The following is a 24840-nucleotide window of genomic DNA, read 5'->3' as shown; positions in this document are numbered from 1 at the left end:
GCCAGGCCCCATCCAGCGTAGCCAGAGCCCTACTCTGAGATGAGGGAAGTTTTCCTCAAATTAACTGCTCTCATAAATTTATCCATCTGTTATCATAAGTGTGGCTTGGAAATGACTCGGCCATAAAATCGAAATAAGCCAGGAGTGACTGTTTCTTCCCCTTGGCTTCGTGTGTATATTCTCCATGCCAGCATATTAACTCTTTTTAACAGTCCAGGTCTGGGCCGGCCTCGGACGGGGCGTCCATAAAAGACCTGACAAATTCCTGGGGCCTTACGGTACCTAGCCGCCTGCCAGGGGCCAGTCAGCCTCCACTCCCTCCCAGCCAAGGTCAAGGTTGGAAGATGAAACCTTCAAGATAAACCCCACAGGGTCCCGGAGGCCTGAGCAGACCCCTGGGGGAGGGGAGGAAACACCGTCCTGGAGCCAGCCTGAGGCCCCAGTGCAGCTGGGCTGAGAGAGGCCCTATCTGCCCTGGCTCAGGAAGTATGGGTGGCCCACCCCCAAGAGGCTTTCAAGGTCATTTCCTCTTCAAGACTTAGCTTTCCCTAAATCATCAGATTTTTCTGGATTAAGATTGGGACTCCTTATTCTAACACTGAGGGCTTTAGAAGTTCACCTCGCACCAGAAGTCGCCCCGTCCCATTCCCTCACAAGACAAGTCGCCTCATCCCATCCCCTCATACGAGAAGTTGCCTCATCCCATCCCCTCGCACCAGAAGTTGCCCTGTCCCGTCCCCTCACACAAGAAGTCGCCTCATCCCATTGCCTTTTTGAAGATATAGGGAAAGTGAGACCCTCAGAAATGGGCTGATTGTCTTCCTATCTGTGCAGTCTTCTGCAGTTGGACTATGGGCTTCTCAAAACCTGCCATATTTTTCATCTCTACTTCCCCTCCATAGCACGATGCTCGGCTCACTGTAGAGTTATTCATTTCCTCCTTTGAGTGATGGAGTTAGGAAATGAATGAATGAATGAATGAGTGAGTGAATGAATAAATGAAAAGAATTTCTTAATTGCTTATAATATACTAAACTCTGGGGGTACAAAAATGCAAAACACTTCTAGGATAGTGATCTATAGCTTAAGGAGGGTGACCTGTAGGTCACTGGAGACTGGCAGGGGCAGGAGCCCACCATGATGCTTGCACCCCTGCTCTGCTGCTCAGCACCCGTGTGATCTTGGCAAGTGAGCTTCCTTTCCGTCTCATTGTCTCCCCTACAAAACTAGTATTTTACAATACTAATAAAGTGTATGTCCCTTGCCTTGGCATTCAAGGTCCTTTACAATCTGCCACCAGCCTCACTTTCCAGCATTATCTCCCAGGGTCCCCTCTAGTTCCCAGCCAACCTTCCCTCCCTTCTGAGCAACCAGCATCATGTAGTGGAAAGAACACGAACCTTGTCCATAAGGCTTGAGTTCAAATCTCACCTTAGAGACATTTGCTTATTATGGGATGCTGGTGAGTCACTCTCCGGGTCTCGGTTTCTCTGCTTGTAAAATAAGATCCGACATCACTTTCCATTTCTAATCTACGTCCCACGATCCTCCTCTGGTTCCACCTTCACACTCCTTCACGTCGGCATTTCCCAGGTTCTGCGACTGCTCATGTTCCCTGGAGTGTGCTCCCTACCCCTCTTCACCAGATATATTCCAGTCCATTACTTTAACCCAGCCCACGGCTCCCCTCAGCTGAGCACCTTCCTTGCCACACCACCTTCCCAAGGCAGGTCGGCCCTCCGCCCCTAGGGTTCCCAGCGCACCCCACCGGCCCCGGCTCATGCGTCCCTCTCCTGACGCGGGACATCATCACTGGTAGCTGGATCTCCTCGGCCTCCCGGGGGATGAAAGCCAAGGGGCTGTGATGGGCCGGGGTTCTGGATTCGGGATCTTTAGCCCGATTCCGGATCTCCCCCACCACCCGGACAGGCTTCTCCCCAAACGCCGTATGCATTTGTTCCATTTTTGTCCAGTTGAAATGAATGGTGGGAGCAGCAAGAAGTGCTCGATGACTCTAACCCTCAGGGTGAGTGGGAGACCCTGGGACTCACCCAAATATTTCCAAAGAGAGGACGGAGCTGAGACAAAGGGGGAAGGGGACATGACTGTGGACTGGAGGGAGGGACCAGCAGGGGAGACCCTCTGGCTGGTGGGCCCAGTGATGGAAAGCGAAGCCATCGAGAGGACCCTGAAATTTTTGGCTGCGCCCCATCCGTGTGTGACTCAGAGCATCTCCAAAGACTTCTGTGGACCCCACTTAAACCCTCTAGCGATGGAGAGCTCACTCCTTATCAAACTGCCTTCGTTCTCCCTTTCCAAGGAGTTCTAATGCTAAAAAACTCTTCCTCCTCTGCTTCCTGGCCCCTACCCAGTTTCCTCTGGGCAACCAAGCAGAACGAGACTAATCTCTCCTCCTTTAACCCTCTGGAGGTGGGAGTACATCTGCTGAGTCACCTCCTCTCCAGGCTGAAGGTGAGAGGGGGATGGGTTGGGGGCAGGATCCCTCTGGGGGCCCCTCCTCCCCACCCCCACCATCGGGCACCATCCTGTGGTCTGGCTCTTCCGGAAACACTCAGTCCCAGGGGAAGCTGCTCCTGGGATGTGGTTAGAAAGCGGCCTCCGGCAAGATGCTGGTATGCACTTCCAGCAGGTGCCTGAGTCCTCCTAAGCCACCGTCAGCTCCCAGGCAATCCCCATAGGCCGAGACCCAGTTCCTGTCCCGTCTCCTTCCTCCCTGAGGTTACAAAGGGATCTCGGCGGCATTAAGGGAGATGCGGCTTCCAGGAAGCAGGAGGTGATGGATTCCCCCTTCTCTGGGTGCCCCCTTCCACAGGAAGTCTTTATGACTTTCCTGTTTCTGGGCCTTCCCACCCTTCCTTCCTGCAGAGCTCGTCTGTATGTATTTGAGGCTTTTTGTCCCCCTCCCTGTTGAGTCGTGAGCTCCTTGCGGGCAGAGACCAGCTTTTGCCTCCTTATTGCACGCCTGGCACTTAGCCCAGTGCCTGGCACGTAGTAGGTATTTCACAAATGGGCAATGACCAACAATGCCCTGGATTGACCACACTAGGAGCTCCATCTTTGTCCTGGGTCCCAGGGGCTGGGAAGGACCTTGCTCTGTTGGACAGAGGCTACCCAGGGGAGGACAGGGGAAGGGACGAGAGACAGACAGGGTAACATGAGAGCTGTGACGTAAAAGGGGGTCAAAATTGCTCTGCTTGGGCCTGGACTGGGTCTGAGCGGAAGGAAAGAAATCTCTCAGAGGGAGAAATGGAGGCTTGCTTGGGAAAAACTCGAATTAGGAGCAATTCTCCCAGAGGGGAACGAGCCTCCTTGGGGAGGGTCGGGCTCCCTCTCCCTGGGGGTGTACCCGCAGAGGCCGGACGCCCGCTTGTTGGGAGTGTTGGGAGGGGGAATTCCTGGTCAGATACAGACTGCTCCAATGCTTCTGGAGGTCTTCCAGCCCTCAGAGACGCTAATGCTTCCAAAGTTTATGACATGCTCTGATCGCATCAGACCCTTCCCAGGAAGCCCAAAATATGTTCCTGAAAGTGTTACTGGCTCCAATTCACAGATAGGGAAACTGAGGCTCAGAGAAGTAGCTTGGCCACAAGTGACAGAGCTGGGGTTCCTGTCTCTGAGGCCGGGGCTCTCCATGGTCAGGGACTTTGGGTTTTCTAAGTGAATAACAAGATGGCAGAAGGTTCTTTGGGAGAGGCCGTCTGAGCAGGAATCTCTGTAGTCCACCGAGGGATTGTTATCCGGACCCTGAAAGCAGGAATTGCCAGCAGCCTTTGGCAACGGGGGGGGGGGTCAGTCTAGCCTGATCCCTTGTTGACAGGATGGGTCATGGTGGTGATTGGGGCAACTCAGTCCGACCCCTAAACCAGATTGCCTGGAGAACTTACACAAACTCACAGGCCGTCCCCAGGCTAGCTCGGGGCTATCATCAGCCCTGACAGGGAGAGATCGATTGCAAGGTTCAGACACTGCATCTCACTGAGGGGCTGCAGGGAAGGGCACAGAACTGCTCCAAAGCTTTCCTCCGGGAGCGGAACTTCCCAGCTCACTCTCCACTCTTCAATAATGCAGCTTTGCTCGGTTTAGACTTCCTGGAACCAGAGCTGCCCAAACAAGACACTCCTGCCGGATGCCCTGGCCCTTTCCACCTTCTTTCTGTTTTCCCCCATTAGACTACAAGCCTCCTGAGGGCAGGAACCATCTTTCTTTCTCTTATTTGTGTTCCCATCACTCAGTAAAATGCCAGGCACAGAGCAGACAGAATAAACGTTTGCCCAATCGAACTCGTCTGGTTAGAACATCACAAGAGCAAGGGCAAATTAGCCCAGAGAAATGGGGTGACGGCAGTTTGGGAAGAGTTTAAATGCCCACTGGAGACATCTGGAGCCGGACAAGGGGGTGACATAGTCAGACACAAATGAAAGGCCTGGCAGTCGTGTGGAGAAGGGACTGGATCAGGGAGAGGGGAGAGGCAGGGAGGCTAATTGGGAGGTCATTGTCATAACCGGGGGAAACACGAGAAGGACGTGGGCCAGAGGGATGGCCCTTGTGTAAAGGAAAAGGGATGGACGCAAGAGATGACCTAGAAGGCAGAATAAATAAACTTGACACAAAGTTCTTTCCTTCCCCAAGGGGAGAGGAGGACACATAAATTCTTCAAGCCAACACAGGCATTTTCCAACAATGTTTGTGACTGACCCACTGACCCACTGTCCTTTGCACAACAGACAGTAACGATCGCGAGGATGCTTCTTCCTGCCTCTTGCCACTGTTATCCCAAGCCTCCCCATCCCAAAGAGCTGGATAAATGCTATTATAACTGTCTCTCATCTCCTGAGGAGACGGAAGGAATTTCCCAAGAACCTCCCCCGCCCACCCCACCCCTCCTTCTGTTTGCCCTTTCCAAAAGCCCCTGGGTCACCACTCAAAGAGCCAACCCTACACCTCTCCTGCCAGATGAGCTCCGCAAAGGTGCATCTCCTGGGCCCTGTGGGGGGGAGGTGGTTTGATTTAGGGAGTTTGGGGAGAAAGGAGGGGTTGTTTGATGGGGTTGGAGGTGTGGAGGGGTGGGTTTATTTTTTTTTGGGGAGGGTTTTTGGCCTTTTGGGTCCCCGGGTGGGGGGGAGTGGGAGAAAGGGGAGTGAGGGAGGGGGGAACGGAGGAGGGGGATTGGAGAAAGGGGGGGTGGGTTTTTGGGGGTAAGTTTTCCCAAAGTGGGATGAGAGGGAGTTTGCAAGATTTTTTCCCTTTAAACCCATGTTTCCCCTTCCCCGGGGGTGGGGTGAGGGATTGAAAACCCAAGTTTGGCCTTTGGATTTTAGTTGGTGATGGCCCAATTTTCCCCTTTTAGTTTTTATTAAAGAGCGGAAAGGAAATGGCAAAAAAATTCTTTTTGTTTTGATTTTGAAAACCAAGAAAAGAAAAAGAAAAGAAACTTGGCCCATTTTTGGCGCAGTTGAGAAATTTTGAAGAGTTTGGAAAGAAAAGAATTTTTGCCCCTGCAAAATTTTTTTTTCCCTGAGAGTACGGTGGTTGTTTTCCCAGGGGGCCCAGGGGTGAGAAAGGGGGGAAAAGGGTTTAAACCCCTTTTGAGGGGGGCCCTTTTTCATAGGAGAAGGGTGGTATTGAATTGTGGGAGTTGGGCTTGTTCCTAGGTTAGCCAAGGCCCAAAGCAAATAAAGGAGGGGGCCCGGGGGGTTGCTAACTTTTTGTTTGTTACTTGGGGCGGGAAGGGGGGGGGGGAACGAATGGTGGGATCTTTTTAAATGTTGTCCCGTAGAAAAAAGTTTGTGGAAAATGGGAACATTAATAACCGAAGGGTTGTTTTTGGTTCCAAATAAGATTTGGGTCTAATTCTTTTGGTTTTTTCCCTGTTCTTTGCTGGAGGTTGGGGATTTTATTTAAACCTTTCAAACTGAGTAATGTTTTTTTTATTTTTTTCCTTTTTTTTTTCCCGGGGTTTTGTTTCTTTATTTTCCCTTTCTTTCCGCCCCCTTTCCCGGGGGTGATGGGGGGGGATGGATAAAGCCCCTTTTGTTTTGGGGGGTTTTGTTTACCCCGGGGTTTTTGTTTGGGTTTCTGGGTTTTTTGGGGGGAGGGGGGCGGTTTTTGTTGCGTTTTTGGGGTTTTCGGGGGGTTTTTGTTGAGTGGGGAAGAGGCAAGAGTTTAGAATTTGGGAGTTTTTAAATTTTGTGAGGATGGTTTGATAACATTTTGGGGGAGTTTGGGGGGTTTTATAGGGGGGATGGGGGGTGGGGGGAGGGGGGTTTAACCCGCAGTTTCCCTTTGAGGGTTCCCGGGGGGTTAGGGGGTTTCCCTGGGGGGAGAGGGGGGGGGGCTGAGAGGGTGGGATTGTCCAGGTACCCCACCAGGGGGAGAGTGGACCCGGGAAGGGATGGCCAAAAAAAGATGGGGGGGAGTGGGGGGGAATGGGTGGAAGGGGCGGTGTGGAGAAGGGGGGCGGGAAGTTAGGTGGGAAAGAAGGTGGGGAGGGGTTTTTGTGGGTGAGCCTGTTTTCAAGAGGAGTTGTTTGTTGGAAGGGGAGAAAGGGCCGCCCAGAGAAAAGTTTGGGGGGAATTAGTTTGGAATATCCTGGGTCCAGGTTTGTTTGGGTTGGGGGCTTTTTGGGTCCAGGTGTGGTACCTTGCTGGCAGGGTTTTGGGTCCGCCTTCATCTTGGGTCCAGCCCAGGGTCACCCTTTCCCTGAGAGACACTGGCCAGTTTGCAAAGAGGCCGGTGAGGTGGAAAACACCCACAATGAGAGCTTTCCCAAGGGGCAATTGGGGACCCGGCCACATGGTGACCATTTCGAATGATCCCTCGGCCCTTCCAGCTCTGAGATTCGGGGACTGGGTAACTAGTAGGTGGCTGGGTTCCATCCTTGCCCTTGCCTTGACCTCTGCTCTGTCCTCCCCTATCCTCTCTCCCTCCACATGCCTTCGGCCTCCAGCCCTTGGGTGTGTGGCCTGCTGGGCACAATAAAGGGTAGAGGGTCTCTGAGAGGCACCGAGGTTAGGAGGCAGGGTGGAGGGACTGACGTCAGGCCTGGCTTTCCTATTTACTTGCTGTGGGACTTTCACTCTCTGGACCTCAGTTTTCTCATCTGTGAAATGGAGGATTATTCTAGCCTTCTGCAGCCCTGCCCTGACATTCAGTGTTTCAGGGAGGTGGAACCCCCCCTCCCAGGGATCTCCCCTGTCCCCAGAGGAAGCTTCTCCTCCACCCTAACAAGCTCCTTCCCCCAGCTTCTTTCCATCAGAGGAAGGGCCCCGGTCACCTCAGCTCTGCCTGGCCCTCTCACCCTCCACACCCAAACAGCAGCGGACCGAGAGCTGTGGAGGGAGAGCTGCAGGTCTGGCAACTGGCTCTGCAGCCATTCACTCAGCCTGGGAGAGAGCTTCTGATCCACTTTACAGACTAGGAACTGGAGGCAGAAGGAAGTTAAGTGTCTTACTCGGGGGTCACACAGACTAAGAAATGTTTGGAGCAGCCTCCAAACTTGGGTCTTCCTGCCTTGGGTCTGTCCAGCTATCCCTATCCAGCTCTGACTGTTTGGTCCATGCGCCGTGGAGCGGCGGGAGAGAAGGCTGGAGTCCCGCAGCCTCTGGCCCCATCCCAGCCCAGTTCCTCACTCTTCCTGCCCCTGCTTGTGGAGGCTGTGACTCAGTTTCCTTATCAGTAAAAGGCAGGTTGGATCACATGATCTGGAAAACAGAAGACTCACTGGGAAGAAAAATGCCTGAAAGCCCAGGGCCCGAGAGGCCATGCATGATGAGGGATTACTCTCACTCTGCCAGCCCAGGGGCAGAACTAGTGAAACCAGCCCCATGGAGGCAGCCGGGACATCGGGAAGGACGATGACAGCTCCATTACACATGGAACGGGTTACACAGGATGTAAGGAGTTCCCCATGACTGAAGGCCTTCCAGCAGAGCCCTGGCTAGTGGGTCGTAATGGGGATCCCTGCTCAGCTGGACTTGATAGCTGAATGGGATTCCTGCTAGCCACGAGACTCGGGGCCCCTTCAGGCCCAGTCCTGGAAAGGGGTAGACACAGATGCCCCCCAGAAACAGGAAGCAAGCTCGGCCAGGCGCCCTGTTGGAGATGGGGCAGTCGTTTAGAATCCTCCAGGCCATCTTTCCAGGGAGCACATGATGGCTTGGAACCCCATGAGCCATTTCCAAAGTTCAGCTGCAGGCGTAAATCAGGCCCCACCCGTACACATTCCCCCAAATTCCTTTCTCCCCAGGACATCCTTGTAAAAATGTGAACGTTTCAAATGTCAGGCCGGAGCTTGGGCGTCCAAGAACCTGAGAATGGCGGCTTCCCCTGTCCCCGGTGCTCCGTTTCCCATAGGTTTCTGGGCTCATGGCTGACTGACCCTCAGCGGCTCATATGTCTGTTCCCCCTCCCACCCCTTCCCATGCTGTCGTATTAGCAATGTGACTGGGATTAGCCGGGATGGGGCCAGAAGTCCTCCCTCCTTACTCTGGGCTTCCCCTCTTCTCTGACTCACGGCATCTCAGAGCCGGCAGAGACCCCAGAGGCCGCCGGTCCAACCCATGAGGAATCCCCTCGTGACCTTGTCTTAATGAGGCTATGGGGACCCAGAAATGGGTAAATGTAGCCGGGGGAGGGAGTGTACTGCTTGTGGGAGACAACGGGGACCCTGCTAAAGGAGGATCTCTGCCCACAAATCCCTGGGGAAAGGGTACATGCTATCTTTGGGGCAGCCAGACCGGCCTACTTTGGGGGCAGCTCCATTTGGGACAAAGAGGTGCCTGACATCAAGCCCAGCGCGGCCTCTGGGGGTGACTCCCCTCCCCGCCACTGGTCTGGGCGCTGACTCCTTCCTTTCTGTCTCTCTCCAAGGGTCAGTGTCTCCCAGAATCATCAGTCAATTAATCTGACCCAAACACCAAAGATTCAGCACTTCAGCTTTTGCAATGATGGTTTACCGTCCTCCACTTCCAGTCCTCCCGCGATGGGGAGCTTAGCACATCCTGTGACGGCCTGTTCCACTCTGAGCTTCCTTTCATAGGTAGAAAGATGGATCCAACATCTCGTCTCTGTGTTTCTCCCTGTCTCTGTCTCTCTATCTCTGTCTCTCCCCCTCCCCCCAAGTCCCTCTCTCTGGCAGTTGGGCCAGGCTCACACAGCTAATTAGTGTCTGAAGCTGGATTTGCACTCACGTCCTCGGGACTATGGGCTGGTTGCCCACTATGGCACCCCCTAGCTGCCCCTGCATCCAGCCTCAATCAGCCTCTCCCCAGCTTCCCATCATGCCTGGCTCTGCCCTCCGGGATCACACAAAACAAATCTGCTCCTCCTTCCAAGGATAAGCCTTTAAATAACTGAAGACAGTTATCATGGCTCCCTGCCCTCTCCCCCGCATCTTCTCCAGGTGTCTCCCAACTATTCCTCGCAGAACATCCTTCACGGGCAGGTATCTCCCCTCCCCTCCTGCACGCACCTGCTCCGTCCTGGAGTCTCTTCTTATTATGATCATTTCCCAGGGACCTCCTTGGCTCCCATTGGTTCAATGATCATGTCTAACAAACGCCTTCTAGACCATCCAGTCTTAGCCCCTCGAGCTCTAGCCCCACCATCCAACCACCAACCAGAGTCTGCTCTTGGAAGTCTCACGATCACAATTCGGCAAACATTTATTGCATCCCTACTATGTGCCAGGTGCTAGATGCAAGAGAAAGTGCCCACCCTCAAGGAGCTTCTGTTCTATTAGGGAACGTACACGGGTACGTGAATACAGGACTTCTGGAAATAAAGAGAATTATCTCAAGGGCCTCGAGTATGCGCGATGGAGGGGATCAGGCTGGAGGAGGAGGTGAGGGGTGATGGGAGCCAGGGCCTGCGAGAGGCAGATGCGGAGGAACCGGCCCATGCAAAGGCGGGGGCTGGAATGCCATCTCCTTGGAAATCGGGCCAGTTTGTCTGGAACAAGGTCCGGGGAAGGAGAATAACGGAAAATGATGCTGGAAAAAGGAATGCGGGAGGATGGAGGCAGAGGGACTTAGACAGGGGAGTCTCATTTATTTTATCCTAAGGACCAGAGGAAGCTGCAGGAGCTGTTTGTGGAGGGAGTGACCCGTTGGATCTGGGCTTTAGGAAGATTGGCAGCTTGGGGCGGGGAGAGGCAGGAGTCCTGAAGATCAGTTGGGAGGTTCATCCGAGAGCCTAAGTCGGAGGGGATGGGGATCTGACCCAGAACACCGTGATGTTCCAGGATGTCCAGGATAGCCTGGGAGTAGGAAACACAAGACCCGGCAGCTACTCGATAGTGAGGCAGGAGAAGGGAAAGAGGAAGGAAGCAAGCATCTATTAGGCTTTTACTCTATGCTAGGCATATAGTCTCATTTGATCCCTCTCACTATCCTAGGAAGTAGGTGCTGTTATCTCCATTTTACAGTTGCGGAAACTGAGGCAGACAGAGATGAAATGACTCATCCAGTGTCACTGAACTAGTAAGTGTCTGAGGCTGAATTTGAACTCAGCTCTTCCTCCCGGCTCAGTGAGACTGCAAAGTGGGGCGACTCAAAGGAAGGTGGAGCTCTGGAAGAACACTGGGAAGTTTGGAGGAGGGGCCCTGTGGGGGGAGAACATAACGAGCTCTGTTCGGTTTGAATTTGAGACGCCCCTGGGGCGTGCTCTGGCCTATTCTCCCTCACCTGCCATGTCCTGGCTGTTGCCAAGTCTCGTTTCTGCCTCCATAACATCTCCCGAATATGACCCCTTCTCACCGGCCCCCAGCTGTGACTCTGGCCCGGGCCCTCATCACATGTCACCCGGACTATTGCAGCAGCCTCCTAATTGGTCTCCCCGCCTCCAGTCTCTCCCAATGCTTCACACAGCTGCCAAAGCGGGCTTTCTAAAGTCCACGTCCGCCCGTACCAACCCTTGCTCGGCTTCTATTGCTAATTGAATTTTGGGGAAAACTCCAGCTTCCCATTTGGCATTTAAAGTGCTTACTTCTGCTCCCCTGCCATCCCCTCCGTCTTTCCAGGCCCGTTTCCCACAGACTTTACATTCTGGCCAAGACATCTTATTGCTGTTCCAGGAAAATGACATCCAATCTCCCGCCCCCATACCTTTGCACAGGTTGGCCCCCGTGCCTGGAATGCACCCCTACTCCATCTCTGAAGGACTCTGGTCCTTTTCAAGACTCCGCCTCCTTTCAGCCATCTTTCCTGCTGAACTGCTCATCGTTAGTGTGTACCCATCTCTGATTCTTCCCTAATTTGTGCTGTAGCCTGTCGGCTACGACAACATTAATAAATGTTTATTGGAACACACTTCCTAATGTTGTTAAAATTAGGAACTAAATGATAACATTAGGAAAAAACATGCAATATTTATAAATGTTTGTTGCATTGAGCTAAACTGAAACAAAATGAGTCGAACCCCCATTTGGATATCAGGTCCTCCCTGAGCCTTTCCTTGGGGGAGGGAAGTAGAGAACAATGGATCCATTTTCTAAAACTCTAAGTTCAAATTGTGCTTCAGATGCCTTCTAACAGGGGATGCTGGTCAAGTCTCTTAATCTGTGCCTCAGTTTCCTTAGCTATAAAATGAGGGGCCTGGACTCAATGGCTTCCACTCAGGATCTTTTTCTTTTCCTCCTGTTCTCCCATCCCCTGCTCCTGCCCTTCTCCTGCCCCCTCCGCCCAGTGATCACGGTTGGTTTCTAGGTCTCTGACTGTTCTGTGGTGACCAACAGTGGAAACCTTTCACACACACCCCCAAAGGGGGAGAATACTCCGTCACACACTTGACCGGTCAAAGGGGCACCCTCGCTTACATCAGAGACAAGGGTGACATTTAGTCCGCAAGAATGAAGGGAACAAGCTGATCCTAAAGTTCATCTAAGGTGAACTCTCCCTGGGGTCTCTGAATCCTCCACGAAGTCTTTCTGCTGTGGTGGGACCTGGGAGGAATCAGGAAGCCTCTGTCAGTCTCCCTTCCATCAGTCATTTAGCTACTTGTGTGACTGGGGGCCTGTGTTTTTCCCTCACTGGGCCTCGGGGTCCTGGATACAACGAGGGGGGCAGACAGAGAGATCTTTAAGGGCCTTTCTTTAAGGGTCCTTCCAGCTCGGAGTTATCTGTCTGGGTCCAGTCTTTGCTTGGCAAGAAATGACTTCCTTCCTTTGAGGAAAAGAAGGATTTGGGCTGAAAATTCCTAGGATGGAGGGAAAAGAAAGGTAATAAAACCTCCATTTCCCAGCCAGCCTCAGAACCTCCCAAATTCTCCAAAGGAAATTCAGCATATCTGCGAGCGTCACTGTGATCCGCTCACACAATTGTCCTGTGTCTGCTCCGAGGGGCCCTGGGATGGCGGGGGGAGGAGCGAGGGCTGCCCCGGCCGGCCGGCAGCGGGAGGCTCCGCGGGCTTGCGTCAGGAAGCTCAGGCAGCGGCTCCAGAGGCTGCTGGGGCCCTGAAGCTCCATGGCTGGGAGATGGCAGCCTCCTTCCCCGCCTCATCCTGCCCTCTCTCAAGCGGAGCTGCTCCACAAAGGGAAGGAGAATGGCGAGTTAGGGACTTGCAGTCACCACTTTCTCTGGGCCCTGGTTAGGTTCCCCTCTCACAGACACTCCTTAGAATGAGATTGGGAACAATGACCGTAACATATCCACAGAGAGATCTCAGGCTCCAAAGCCCTTTTCTCACCAGAGCCCAGGAGAATAAAGCCTTGATATCAATCCCATTTTATAGGAAAGAAACTGAGGCTGCTCAGAAAATAAAGCTGTTTCCCAGGTTTCCCAGGCCAGAGGCGGAAAGCTATGGTACTGGGGGTGTGGGTTCAAATCTCAGCTTCTCATTAACTGTGTGATCTCGGATAATTCACCTGAACCCCAGTCCCTCCATCGGAGAAGTGGGGATGTTAAACCTCGGCCTGTCGCCTTCCCAGGGTTACTGTGAGGATGCCCCGACAGAAGGAAGAGCCCCGGGCACTTTATCAAGTTCAAGGTGCTTCAGAAATGGGCCCGTGCCTGATGGGGGCCTGCGCCAAGAGAGCAGAGAAAATGTCTTCCCTTTTCTTACTGCATCAGGGCGAAGTCTGGAGGGCCATTGACCCCAAGGAGGATGCGGGAGTCTCCAAATCCCCCTCGGCTTCTCCACGGGTCTCCTTTGCGGCCAGTCATGGACCGCCACCTCTGGGAAGACTTTTCTAGTGATTGTGGCCCATTTTCTGCCCCTCAGAGCCAGCCTCTGGCTCTGTTAGTCCCCATGGAGCCCAAACCTATGATTTCAGGGGCATGAGGGCTTCCCATGAGTAATTCCCCTCTGCCAAAGCAGGTCAGCACTTTCTAGTCAACGAGAGCTGTCCAGCACACTGAGAGGGTAAGGGATTTGCCTGCGACACACAGCCAGTCGGTCAGAACCACTAGCACTCTATCCCCTGCTTCATGGCTGCTTAGAATCTATCAGGACTTACTGATCAATCAATTGGTCAACAAACATTTATTAAACACCTACTGTGTGCCGGATACTAAACCAGAGGATAGAATGGGGCTACATTTTGTAAATAAGTAGATGTAGGAGATACGTGCACAGGAGATACTAAGTAACCTTAAAATAGAGGCTACAAGAAGCTGGCTGAGGGTGGGACAGGAGGAGGCCCGAGGGAGAAGACAGGAAAAGACTCATATCCCAGAGAATGAGAATAGAGGGGTCTCAGTGGCCTCCAAGAAGCCTCACAGGCTGAGCACCTTCTAAGAGAAAACTTCCTTTGACTTCCCTTTTTGTCCCACATAGTCTCCCTGTCTCTTCCTGACAGCCTCCTAGACAGGGAGTCATTTAGCTCTACTGGAAGACCTCCATGGGTCGGGGGAAGCTCGATGTCTCCAAAGGTACCCCGCCTTGTTATGAGAACTTCTTCATTTTTCTATACCCAGAAAAAGAACTCTGGGAGATGACTAAAAACCATTACATTGAATTCCCAATCCCTATATTTATACACACCTGCATTTTTGATTTCCTTCACAAGCTAATTGTACAATAATTCAAGTCCTATTCTTTTGTCACAGCAAATATATTTTAGTCATGTATACTTATTGTATCTAATTATATTTTAATATATTTAACATCTACTGTCATCCTCCATTTAGGAGGGTGAGATAAGAGGTGAAAAATTGGAACAGCAGGTTTGGCAATTGTTAATGCTGTAAAGTTACCAAGTATATATCCTTAAATAAAGGCTATTAAAAAAGAGACTTCTTCATTTTATGAAGCGAGTTACCCTAAAAGATCCCCCTCCCAGCCTCTGCAGCCAATAAGAACAAGCTCAATTCCTCTTTTCTCCAGTTATTGGATGATTTTCCTTCACTATCCTTCCAAGCCTTCTTCTCTAGATGAAACATTCCCAGGTCTTCATGATCAAAGTCGCCAAAGAAAGCAAACACAAACCTAACCTAGAACACTAAGGCACCGGGTGCTCATTGTTGGGGGTCAGCCCTCATACAACGGATGGGAGCCCGAGACCCTGCGCCATCTTGGTCCCCCTCATCCTGAGATCTCCAGCATCTTCCAGGTCCTTCCCACAAGTGACTCCGTGGACTGAGCCCTCCCCCGCCACGTGGGCAGAGAACAGTGAGGGAGCCCAGGGCACTCAGCCGGGACACATAAGCCTCTCACCACACCCCAGTGAGATCTATGAGCAATACTGCAAAGCGCTTCCCAAATTACAACTGGGCAAGTGTGTGGGGCTTTCCACTGCCAAATCACAGGCTGGCATCAAGCCTTGTGTTCGACCTCCACCCCCAGGCCTCCTTCCCCCTCCAGACTGGTCTCAGCTCGGCTCTCCTGGAGCAGCGGATGGCACGACTGAGTGCTCGGTGCTCGGGGGCAACACACCCACCTCCGTGTCAGCTGGTGGGGGTGAGAACCATACGGGGTTCTAGGCAGGAGCCCAAGGGAAGCTCAGGGCCCTGGCCCTGACTACTAGCTTTGTACCCCCAATGTGCTACAGAGAAGGTGAGCTCCAACATTTACTGTCTGTGTGACTTTCAACAAGTGTCTCTCTGTGTCTCTTTCTATATGTCTTTGTCTATCTCTGTCTCTGTCTCCTCCTCCTCCTCCTCCTCCTCTCTCTCTGTCTCTTTCTCTTTTTCTATCTCTATCTCAGTCTCTGTCTCTCTATCTCTCTCAGTCTCTGTCTCTCTATTTTAGTATCTGCTTCTGTCTTTATTCCTCTCTGTCTCTGTCTATCTCTATCTCTGTCTCTCCCTCTCTCTGTCTCTGTCTCTTTCTCTTTGTCTCTGTCTCTATCTCTCTCAGTCTCTGTCTCTCTATCTCAGTCTCAGTGTCTCTCTTCCTCTCTGTCTCTGTCTTTGTCTCTCTATCTCTCTCAGTTTCTCTCTCTCTCTGTCTCCCTTCTTCCTCCCTTCTCTCACTCCCTCTGTTTCCTCCTCTGAAAATGAGGAAATTGAACTAGACAGACTCATACTCCTGGGGAGCTGCCCTGAGCCTGGAGAAGGGAAGTGTTTCATCCGGGGGTCCATGGCCACTCTGTGTCAGACATGGGCCTTGGAACCAGCTTTCTCTGGCTAGACAGCATCGAAGGTCCCTCGTAGCCTAATGTGTCCTAAGCTTCTCTTCTGTGGAAAGCCAGACCCTTTCCCTGAGACTCAGTTTCCTCATTTGTAGACTAGGGAAAGGCTCCTCCGACACTTTGCCTCCTACTGGGCCGTGGAGAAGAAAAGGCTTTGTGCACGCTGAGGGGGTTGGCAGTGGGGATGATCGCCCCTGGCTCTCCTCCTCCCTCCCTTCGGCTGCTCCCCCGCAGCCCTTCCCCCCCAGCAGGCTTTACCTGGGATGTGTCATGGTTGAAGATGACGGCGTTGAGGTCTCCGCAATTGTAATGCTTGATGAGGTCTTCGGTGGTGTAGGGGGCCTGCAGGCTGCCGGCCCTGAGGCTCTCGTGCTGGAGCAGGGTCTGATTCAGGGCAAACAGCACCTGGGAACCCAAGGGGCCAACAGTCAGTACCCGAAACAGTCGGAGGGAGCCCTGCCCAGCCCGGACTCCCATGAGCCCTTCCCTTCTCCCCTCCTGGCCAATGTTCAATCATGCGCCGTCAGAAAAGTCCGCCAAAAGGGAGCACCGAGAGGACCACGGGGGCCCCTCGGTCCCTGCAGAAAAAGCCCTGGCCTGGGCTTGGGACCCAGAGAGCTATTACCAATATGAGCTTGAAATTCTCCCTGGGCCTCAGTTTCCTGCTGTTTGTGGGAGGGTGGGAGGCAGTGGGCAACCACAATGCCTCGTGGTGCCGTCCTAACCATCTCGCAGGAGCATGGCGGCCGGTGCCTTTCCTGTCCTAGGACAGATTCTCCAAGAATGGAGCTGTGATCCCCGACACACAGACGGTCTCTATATACACAAGAAGTTGGGGTGACCTCAGACCGATCCAGTGTAGAGACGAACCCGCAGGCAGACAAACGGACACATCATTGGACCAACCGAAAAACAGGAGGATGAATGCACAGGCAGAGGGCAGAATCACCCAACGGCCGGAGACTGTCCCTGATCCTCCCACCCTCACTGGGCCCTCTCTGTCTCGAGTGCAGATACATGCCAGTAATCTCTCCCCGTTAGAAGGGAAACTCCCAGAAGGAGGAGGAGGGCTTGCTTTTCTCGATAGCCCTGGCACCTCACATGGTGTTTGGCACAGTAGGTACCTATTAAGTGCTGGTTAACTGATTGGATGGATGCATGGAGTACAGAAGGATGTCTGCGTGAAGGGCAGAAAATGAAGAGATGGAGGGATAGGGATGGAAAATGAACCATGAAGAAATGGATGGATAAACAGATCACAAGTGAGTGAATAAACAAAAAATGCAGATGGAGGGATTTAGATGGAAAACGAACACATGAATAAATGGATGGATGGCCAGATCAAGAATGAGTGAATAAACAAAACATGCAGAGATGGAGGGATTTGGATGGAAAATGAACAATGAATGAGTGAATGAATGGCCAGATCTTGAGTGAGTGAATAAATAAAAAATGCAGAGATGGAGGGATTTGGATGGAAAATGAACACATGAATAAGTGAAGGGATAAACAGGTCGTGAGTGAGTGAATGAATTAACAAAAAATGCAGAGATGGAGGGATTTGGATGGAAAATGAACACATGAATGAGTGAAGGGATGGCCAGATCTTGAGTGAGTGAGTGAATGAATGAATGAGCAGACATATGGCCACGTGCATGCTTGAGTGAATGGCTGGATGGGGCACGTACAAGTGAATGGATAGTCAGAAGCTTGGACGGATGGATGAATGAGCAAATGAATGAACAAATGTGTGAATGAACAAGCAGATGGATGGAGGGATGAGCATAATGGTGGAACTCCCCTTAATCATCCCGATCCCCCCTTTCACAGCGGGAAGGGCTGGCCAGAGGAGGGGGACTGGGCTCCCCGGAGAGTCCCGCCCTGCCTGGCCATGTGGGCAGAGCCGGCTCTGGCACAGTCCAAGCATTCCTGCTCTGACTGCCAGGGTGCTGAAATCTCGGCCACAGCCAGCCAGGCGCTGGTTGTTGACGGCAGCTTTACAGTCACAGATGGAAAACAGCAGGAGAAAAGGGGAAGGAGGGGTCCATCCGGCTGATGGAAATGTTGCCATGGAAACCAGCTCTCACAAAAACGGCCCATGCCGGGGGTGAAAGCATCCATTTAATAGACTCACTCGTATTGCTCAGCCCTCCCATTACTTGGGATCAGAAGATTTAGAGTAGAAAGAGGCTTAGTAATCAACTCATCCCACCCCCTCATCTTACAGATGGGTAAAGGAGGCCCCGAGAGGGCAGAGGGGGGCCTAAAAGCATGCTGGGAGGATTTGAGCCTGGGTCCTTGGACTCCCAATCCCCGACTCCTATTGCTGCATGACTTGTTAGAAGCCCCCATTCCCCCATAGGGGCTTCCTCTTGGAACATCAGTGGTTGCCATTCTAGCCCACTCAGTGACCACGAAGCCCACCGTTAAGTCACAAGTCCCAGGTTAATTTATTCAACAAACTTCATCGCCGACCTTGTGCTAGCAATGGCCACGTAAATAGTCCCTGCCTTTAAAGGGCTTACAATCCACTCAGGGAGGCCGGAGGAGGATCTGAGATGAGCCGAGAGAACAAGGAACAGCGTCCCTGAGGAAAGGGGGTCTCCTGGGGGACGCTTGAGGAGAATTTGAGAAAGGAGAAGTTAGTGGGGGTAGGACAGAAATCAAGAACACTTCCAGTTCTGACAAGAGGAAGTCCTCAACAGGCATTCAAAAAATTGCTCTTTGGTTTTTACACCTCCTCCATTTCTGGACGTGCTCCCCCTCCTTCCCATCCCTGGCAAGCCATTCTTGGAAACACAGAATTGGGTGGAGATTTTTAAAAGAAAGTGGGGAGAGCTCAGCAAACTCCAGCTCACCGGGGTCTCCCAATGCCCCAGGTACAGGACCGGCCCCTCAGATTTGTCTCCTACTGACAACATATTTATCACCCACCACTTCTAAAGCCATCGCTCTGACCCTGCCAGCCCTTCTCAGGCCGGGACACCGGCACCAGGATCTAAGAGCAGAGGGCAGAAAAGTTGGAGCCGGAGGGCTTGGCCATCCAGATTAGGATGTGGGAGCTGGAAGAATCCTCGACCTGAGATCTCCCAGTTTTCCTGAGACCAGGAGATTAGAGAGTCAGGGGTAAAACTGAGTCCAGAGGCCAGGCCCTTTTGCCTCCCCACCCAAGATCTGGCCCCATCCCCATCTCTTCCCCATTGGGCTGACTCAGAATTCATTCATTTTCACTCATTCATTGCTATCTTGCGCCCCAGAGCCAGCAGAGACAGGTAGGCCCCGCCCATTTAGAATAACAGACCTTGGGCTGTGGCCTCTGCAGCTAACTCTAGGATAATGTTTATGTTAAAGAGTTGACATGAACTAACAAATAAGGAAGGAAAAACCCCAGGCTGTTCTGCTTTCCCATTCCCATTTACGTGCTCAGTCCTGGATGAGCCGAACGTGGGCTGGCCTAAAACTCTCGCTGCCTTTGCTGCTTCCCAGGGGTTTTCTCCTTTGCCCTCACCAAGGGGCTGGGCCATTTTGGGGGATGCTCCTCTAAAGCCAGAGGCGGGGGGCCTCTGGGATCATGAAGGGGGGGGGGGGGGAGGAGTTTAACCCAAGAAGCAGAAAATGTTGGGGAAGTCCAGCAAGCTGCAGCAGCCGTGATGGCGGACCTGGCAGAAAGGCCCAGGAGACTTGATGTCAAGAAAAAGTTCCTGCTGGAGAGCCGCTCCAAATAGCAGGGAGTGAGTGGGTCGTTGGGGAGGTGGTGAGTTCCCCGTAACTGGAGGTATTTAAGCAGAGGCACTGGTCGGGAAGGCTCTCCAAGGATTCCTGCCCCAGACATGGGTATGGCCAGTTGGCCTCTGAAATCCCTGAGATGTATGATACTGAGGTGGAGGACACTGCAACTCCCCATTCCCCTTATAATCCCGGCTCCTTTTTCCTGAGCACTTTCAGGTTGATGAACACCCTAAGGGCTCTGCAGTACTCAGAATGCTGGGTCTAGAGTCAGGAAGCACTAGCTGGAGTAACCCCTCCTACCTCAGTTTCCTCATCTGTAAAATGAGCTGGAGAAGGAAATGGCAATTCAGTCCTGTATCTGTCAAGAAAACCCCAGATGGGATCATGGAGAATCAGACAGAACAACAACAACAGAACACCTTCAGAGCTGCTCAGTAAGATGGGAAGTAGGGAGATCAATACTAACTACCTTCCCCAATTCATAGATGAGAAAACTGAAGCCCAGAATTATGGAATAATTGACGCCTCCCATTTCTTGCTGCTCGACAAAACATTCTCCTCCAAATAGTCTTTGAGATGAACACTTAAATATGACCAATCCCATTTAACAGATGACGAAACTGAGGACCACACAGGGGATGGGACTTGCCTAGAGCCATGCGGTTAGTGTCTCAGAGCTGGGACTTAGATTGAGCCTCAATCCTCCAAGATCAGATATCTGACCCCTTCATGAGAGGGGCTTCTGCAGCTATGTGGGTCTGTCAGTCCTTCATAAATAGTCCCTGCCTGTGTTTTAAAATCCCTCCCATCCTGATATTCCCCGTTCTAAAGCCCCTCCCAGCTTTGACACCTCTGTTCTAAGCCCCCTCCCAGCTTTATAATCCCCTGCTTTGTATTTAAGTTCCCTCCCAGCTCCAACATCCCCCATTCTAGGTGCCCCCCAGCTCTGACACCCCCATTCTAAGCTCCCTCCCAGCTCTGACACCCCCATTCTAAGCTCCCTCCCAGCTCCGACATCCCCCATTCTAGGTTCCCCTCCATCTCTGACATCTCCTGTTCTAAGCTCCCTCCCAGCTTTATAATTCCCTGCTTTGTATTTTGTTTCCCTCCCAGCTCTGACACTGTTCCATCGCCCCTCAGAGCTGGACTTTCTCTGTTTTCGGTTCCCTCCTGAAACAAACCAGACCTCTCTGGGAGCCGGCTCCAACCTCTTTTCGAATCTCCCCCTGCCACGTCCCGCCCTCACGACCTAGAAACAAGCTCTCAGAGAAGCCCCAATGTCCAGGTGAGCCGTGAGCCCCCCACGCCGGCCGGTGACAAAGGACGCAAACATGGGCTGTATATTATTGGAAGGCCGGCTTCCATGTGTGGAGCGTGAATGATGGTGAGGCTCTCAATGAGCTCTCTCATGCGCACATCGCCCCGCCGGGCTGGGGCTTCCCAGGTCCCTCAGCTCCCGGAGAGCGCAGCGAGCTCAGCGCAGAATGAGCCCATTGAGTGGGAAAAGGGGCCCCTTTCTCCCTCCAACCGGCAGAGCCTGGGGCACCGAGAGGGACTCCCTCCCTTCTGCGGGGGACAATCCCCTCCAAACACTGAGTCACTCAAGGGAGGAAGGAGGTGGATTCCCAGACCTGGAGATCTTCCCTCACTGCCCCCTCTCCCTCCATTTAAAATGCCCATCATATCAGCCCTGCACACTGGGCAGCCCCATGGGGGGTGAGAAAAGCAGCTAGTGGGACTTGTTGAGGGCCCATGAGGAGGAGGGGGGGCCCTGGCCTGACAGAGGAGGAGACCCAAGGTCAAGGCAGCCACATGATTTGTGGAGGGATTAAGGCAGGGTTTGAATCCAGATCCCGGGGCCCACTGTCTCCCACACACGCTCCCTCTCAAGAGATGCACCTCTGCCTCCAGAAGCCATTTTGCTCCAGATGTTTTCTGAGCCAGGGCTTCGGAGAAATTCCCAATGGGACCTGGACCTGCCCTCTTTCCCCGCTTGGGTCCCCGGGACTCACTTTCCTGGAGTCCGCAGATGGGGACATGCGAGTTGTGGACCAGCCCAGGCCTGAGCTCGCAGGGCTCATGGAGGCTCTGCCAGTGACTCAGTCACCTTGAGAGTCTCAGTGCTTCCCCAGGAGGCCACGACCACAGCCGGCATCCCCCCCTCCGCCGGCTCTACCAGGAGGCCATGGTGACCCTGGGCTTCCTCCCTGCCCAGTGACTCAGTCACCCTGAGAGTCTCAACGCTTCCCCAGGAGGCTGCGACCACAGCCGGCATCCCCCTGGCCGGCTCTACCAGGGGGCCATGGTGACCCCGGGCTTCCCCCCTGCCCAGTGCAGGGAACCATCAGACTCTGGCTCCCCGGGGAACAGTAGCCACCTGGAGCCGCCTGGAGCCACCTGGAGATGGAGTTAAGATGAAAGCTTGGAGACCCCCCTGCCCGAACCCCGGAAAAGGGACAGCAGCTCTGTTGGCCACAACTCACATGAAGACAGTGGCCAGATGGCCCTTCCTGAGAGTGTCGGGACCAGGGAGAGAGTCACGCAGGTGGGAGCTTCCATGGGCTGTCTCCTCTGTGTGGGATAAGTGGAGAAGGCACGTGGGGAAACGGCTGGGGCTTCTGGGACCCAACAGCTTCTCAGCATTCTGGGAGCCAGGCTCTCCAGCAAAACCTCTTAACTGCTGGCACTGAAGGGGCCTGAGAGTGAGTCCGATGTCTTGTTTGTACAGATGGGGAAACTGAGGTCCAGGAAATAACTTCCCCTGGGGGGGGGTGACTAGTCCAAAGTTATGGTGACTAGAATTCCCAGCTCCTGACTTCTCTGAAGCCCCCTTTGGCTCCCTCTCCTCCAACTTCTTGGTTCTAGTCCTGCCTCTGATGCTTCCTGATCTTGGACAAGTGAGCACTCCTCCCTGAATGGCCTCTGGCTCTCGGAGGCCGGACGACTGTGGCCGGCCAGAGGAGCAGGTCTCCGGGGGGCAGCCGGCCTTCCGGAGGACTCAGGGAGAGCCCTCAGCCCTGATGCGCTGGAGGGGGCACCGGTGGCCCACGAATGACCCTCTTCTCCTGCCGCCAGCTGAAGCCCCAGGCCCGGAATTCCGCAGAGCTGCCATGCGTGCATCAGGAAGTCCCCTTTGGCCTCTGGGCGGCAGACGGAGGGGTGGCGTTTATGGGGGTTTCTGCAGTGTAAACAACTTCTCAAAGGGCTCTGGGAGTTTGCCAAATGCCTCGAGTCCTCTGGAGCGTTTCAGTAGATGAAGCGGCAGTGGCCGAGTGGGGCAAGGGACCTGTCTCTTTAGATAATGGAGCCGGGGTGCAAATTCTGACCCTGTCATTGACCGGTTAGGCGGGCTGCAGAGGGAGTGGACGGCACCAGGCCGTTTCCGAGGATCCTTTTGTTTCTGATTCACTGAGAAATGGTGTCTGGCAGGAGGCTCCAGGCCGGCCCGGGACAAATGGAGAGCGGTCCGGCTCCGTCGGCCCTCACCGTCCCCACCCAGGGAAGGCGCCCAAAGATGCTTCCTTCCCAGACCATTAGTGCCCAATGAAGGGGATCCGGCGTCACCATGTGACAGAGCGGGCGAATAGGGAGGCAGAACTTCCTGCCTCCGAAACAGCGGGCAGGCCCCCAGCCCTCAGTGACGGCCATTCGAGACCACCCGGGCCAATCCCACCAGCTAAGGGAGCTTTGTTGCCGTACCAGTGAGGGAGCGGCTCTGGATCACATGTCCAACAGCAATGGGAAAGTTCTATCAGCTTAAGCACTTTGTATATGTAATAATATATATAATAAGGCACTTTAAGTTTGGGGGGGGGGGCGCTGGGTGACTCCGTGGTGTGCAGAGTATGGAGCTGAGGGTTCAAATCCACACTAACTGTGTGCACATGAGCAAATCACTTTATGCTGTTTTCCTCAGTTTCCTTATCTGTAAAATGAGCCGAGGAGAAAATGGCAAACAGCTCCAGTCAAGAAAAGCCCATGGAGATCCATGGGGCTGGCCCAACTGAACCACAGGCCTGAGGGTTTCCAGAGAGCTGTGCAAACACGGTCTCATTGGATCATCACTATGCAGGGGAGGCACCATTTTGATGATGGAGCCTGTTCTCGGCTGCCCACTCCACTGGAAAAGCCTTCCCCTGCTCGGGGTGGGCGCCCCCTCGCTCACCAGTGGAAGGGAGACCTGTGTCCCCTTACATGGTTTAGCCCATCCCCTGGGATGATCTGCCCGCGTTACAGCTTCCTGGGGCCCCAGGGAAGGTGGGGCGATGGTGGATGAGGAGCACCTCGCATCAGAGCGTGGTGCCCCCCGAACACACCATACTGAGGACATAAAGCCCTGATGGAGAACCCCCGGCCTCAGGGAGCCTCCATATTGGGCTGTTGCCGGGATTCAAACCCAGGTCTCTGGACTCCAAATCTTGACCTGTCTGAGCCTGGGATTCTGTTAGTCACCCTCCTCTTTGATACTTCCCTTGATTCTCCTACTCTGACAGACTCTTCAGGCTCCTCAGAGGGATCTTCATTGATGCTTTGATCAGTGATCGTGGGTGTCCCACCCCCAGATTCTCCTGACCCCTCTTCTCTTCTCCCTCTGAGTGATACCGACCTCATCGGCTCTCCTGGATTCAGTGACCCTCCTTACGTCGGCGACTCTCGGGTCTACTTGTCCAACCTCGACCTCCCCCCATGCTCCAGCCCCATTTCTACCAACCCACTTCGGACGTCTCGAACTGGCTGGCCCACAGGGATCCCAACACAGCCAAACCAGGACTCATTACACTCTCCCCCAAACACTCTCTTCTTCCCAGCTTCCCTGTGACTCTGAAGACATCACCATCTTCCCAGTTGAAAACCTCAAGGTCACCTCAAGTCCCCCTTAGGACTCATTCCACACATCATCCCATTGTTTCTGCCTTCCCATCACCGCCAATCCATGGCCCTTCCCTGCACTCAATGCCCTTCGGACAGCGCTAATTATGGGGCAAGTCCCATCACTCCTTGCCTGAGCCATTGCTCTCCATCCTCCACTAAGATGGTCACAGCCTAACAACTGCCAGGTCCTCCTGGCTCCAGTCCCTGCATTCTATCCACTGTACCAACTACCTGCCCCAATTAAATATAAAGCATCTATTGTATGCTCTTGCTGGGTACATATAGAATATGTTAAATAGGGATGACATAGAATATGTTAAATAGGGATACATATAGAATATATTAAACATGGATGATACAGAGTATGTTAAATATGGATGATATAGAATATATCAAGTAGAGATGCATATAGAATATGTTAAATATGGATGATACAGAGTATGTTAAATAAGGATGCATATAGAATATATTAAATATGGGTGCATATAGAATATGTTAATTAGGGATGCATATAGAATATGTTAAGTAAGGATACGTATAGAATTTGTGTCACATATGTGCACATATATGTGAATGTATATGTGTGCCTGTGTTTCTAGGGAAAGGATCCAAGCGTAATATGACCTCGCCCTCCCCATTGTCTTCCCTAAGCT

The 24840-nt window shown here is 53.0% G+C and overlaps 1 protein-coding gene across 1 annotated transcript in view; it reads right to left on the bottom strand.

Annotated features, from left to right (window-relative positions):
* TRABD2B (TraB domain containing 2B) overlaps positions 1-24840 on the bottom strand; it is a 198640-nt gene that overhangs the window by 60701 nt on the left and 113099 nt on the right. Inside the window, exons 3-4 of the mRNA XM_031968552.1 lie at positions 15711-15991; positions 7891-8112 (exon numbers count right to left, since the gene is read on the bottom strand). Of these exons, the coding sequence (XP_031824412.1) occupies positions 7891-8112; positions 15711-15991 (503 nt within the window). The remainder of the gene's footprint in view (positions 1-7890; positions 8113-15710; positions 15992-24840) is intronic.

Source organism: Sarcophilus harrisii, chromosome 4, assembly GCF_902635505.1.
Source record: "Sarcophilus harrisii chromosome 4, mSarHar1.11, whole genome shotgun sequence".
Taxonomy (NCBI): domain Eukaryota; kingdom Metazoa; phylum Chordata; class Mammalia; order Dasyuromorphia; family Dasyuridae; genus Sarcophilus; species Sarcophilus harrisii.
Note: the sequence above shows the minus strand (reverse complement) of the source record. Positions and strands in the feature narration are given on the sequence as shown.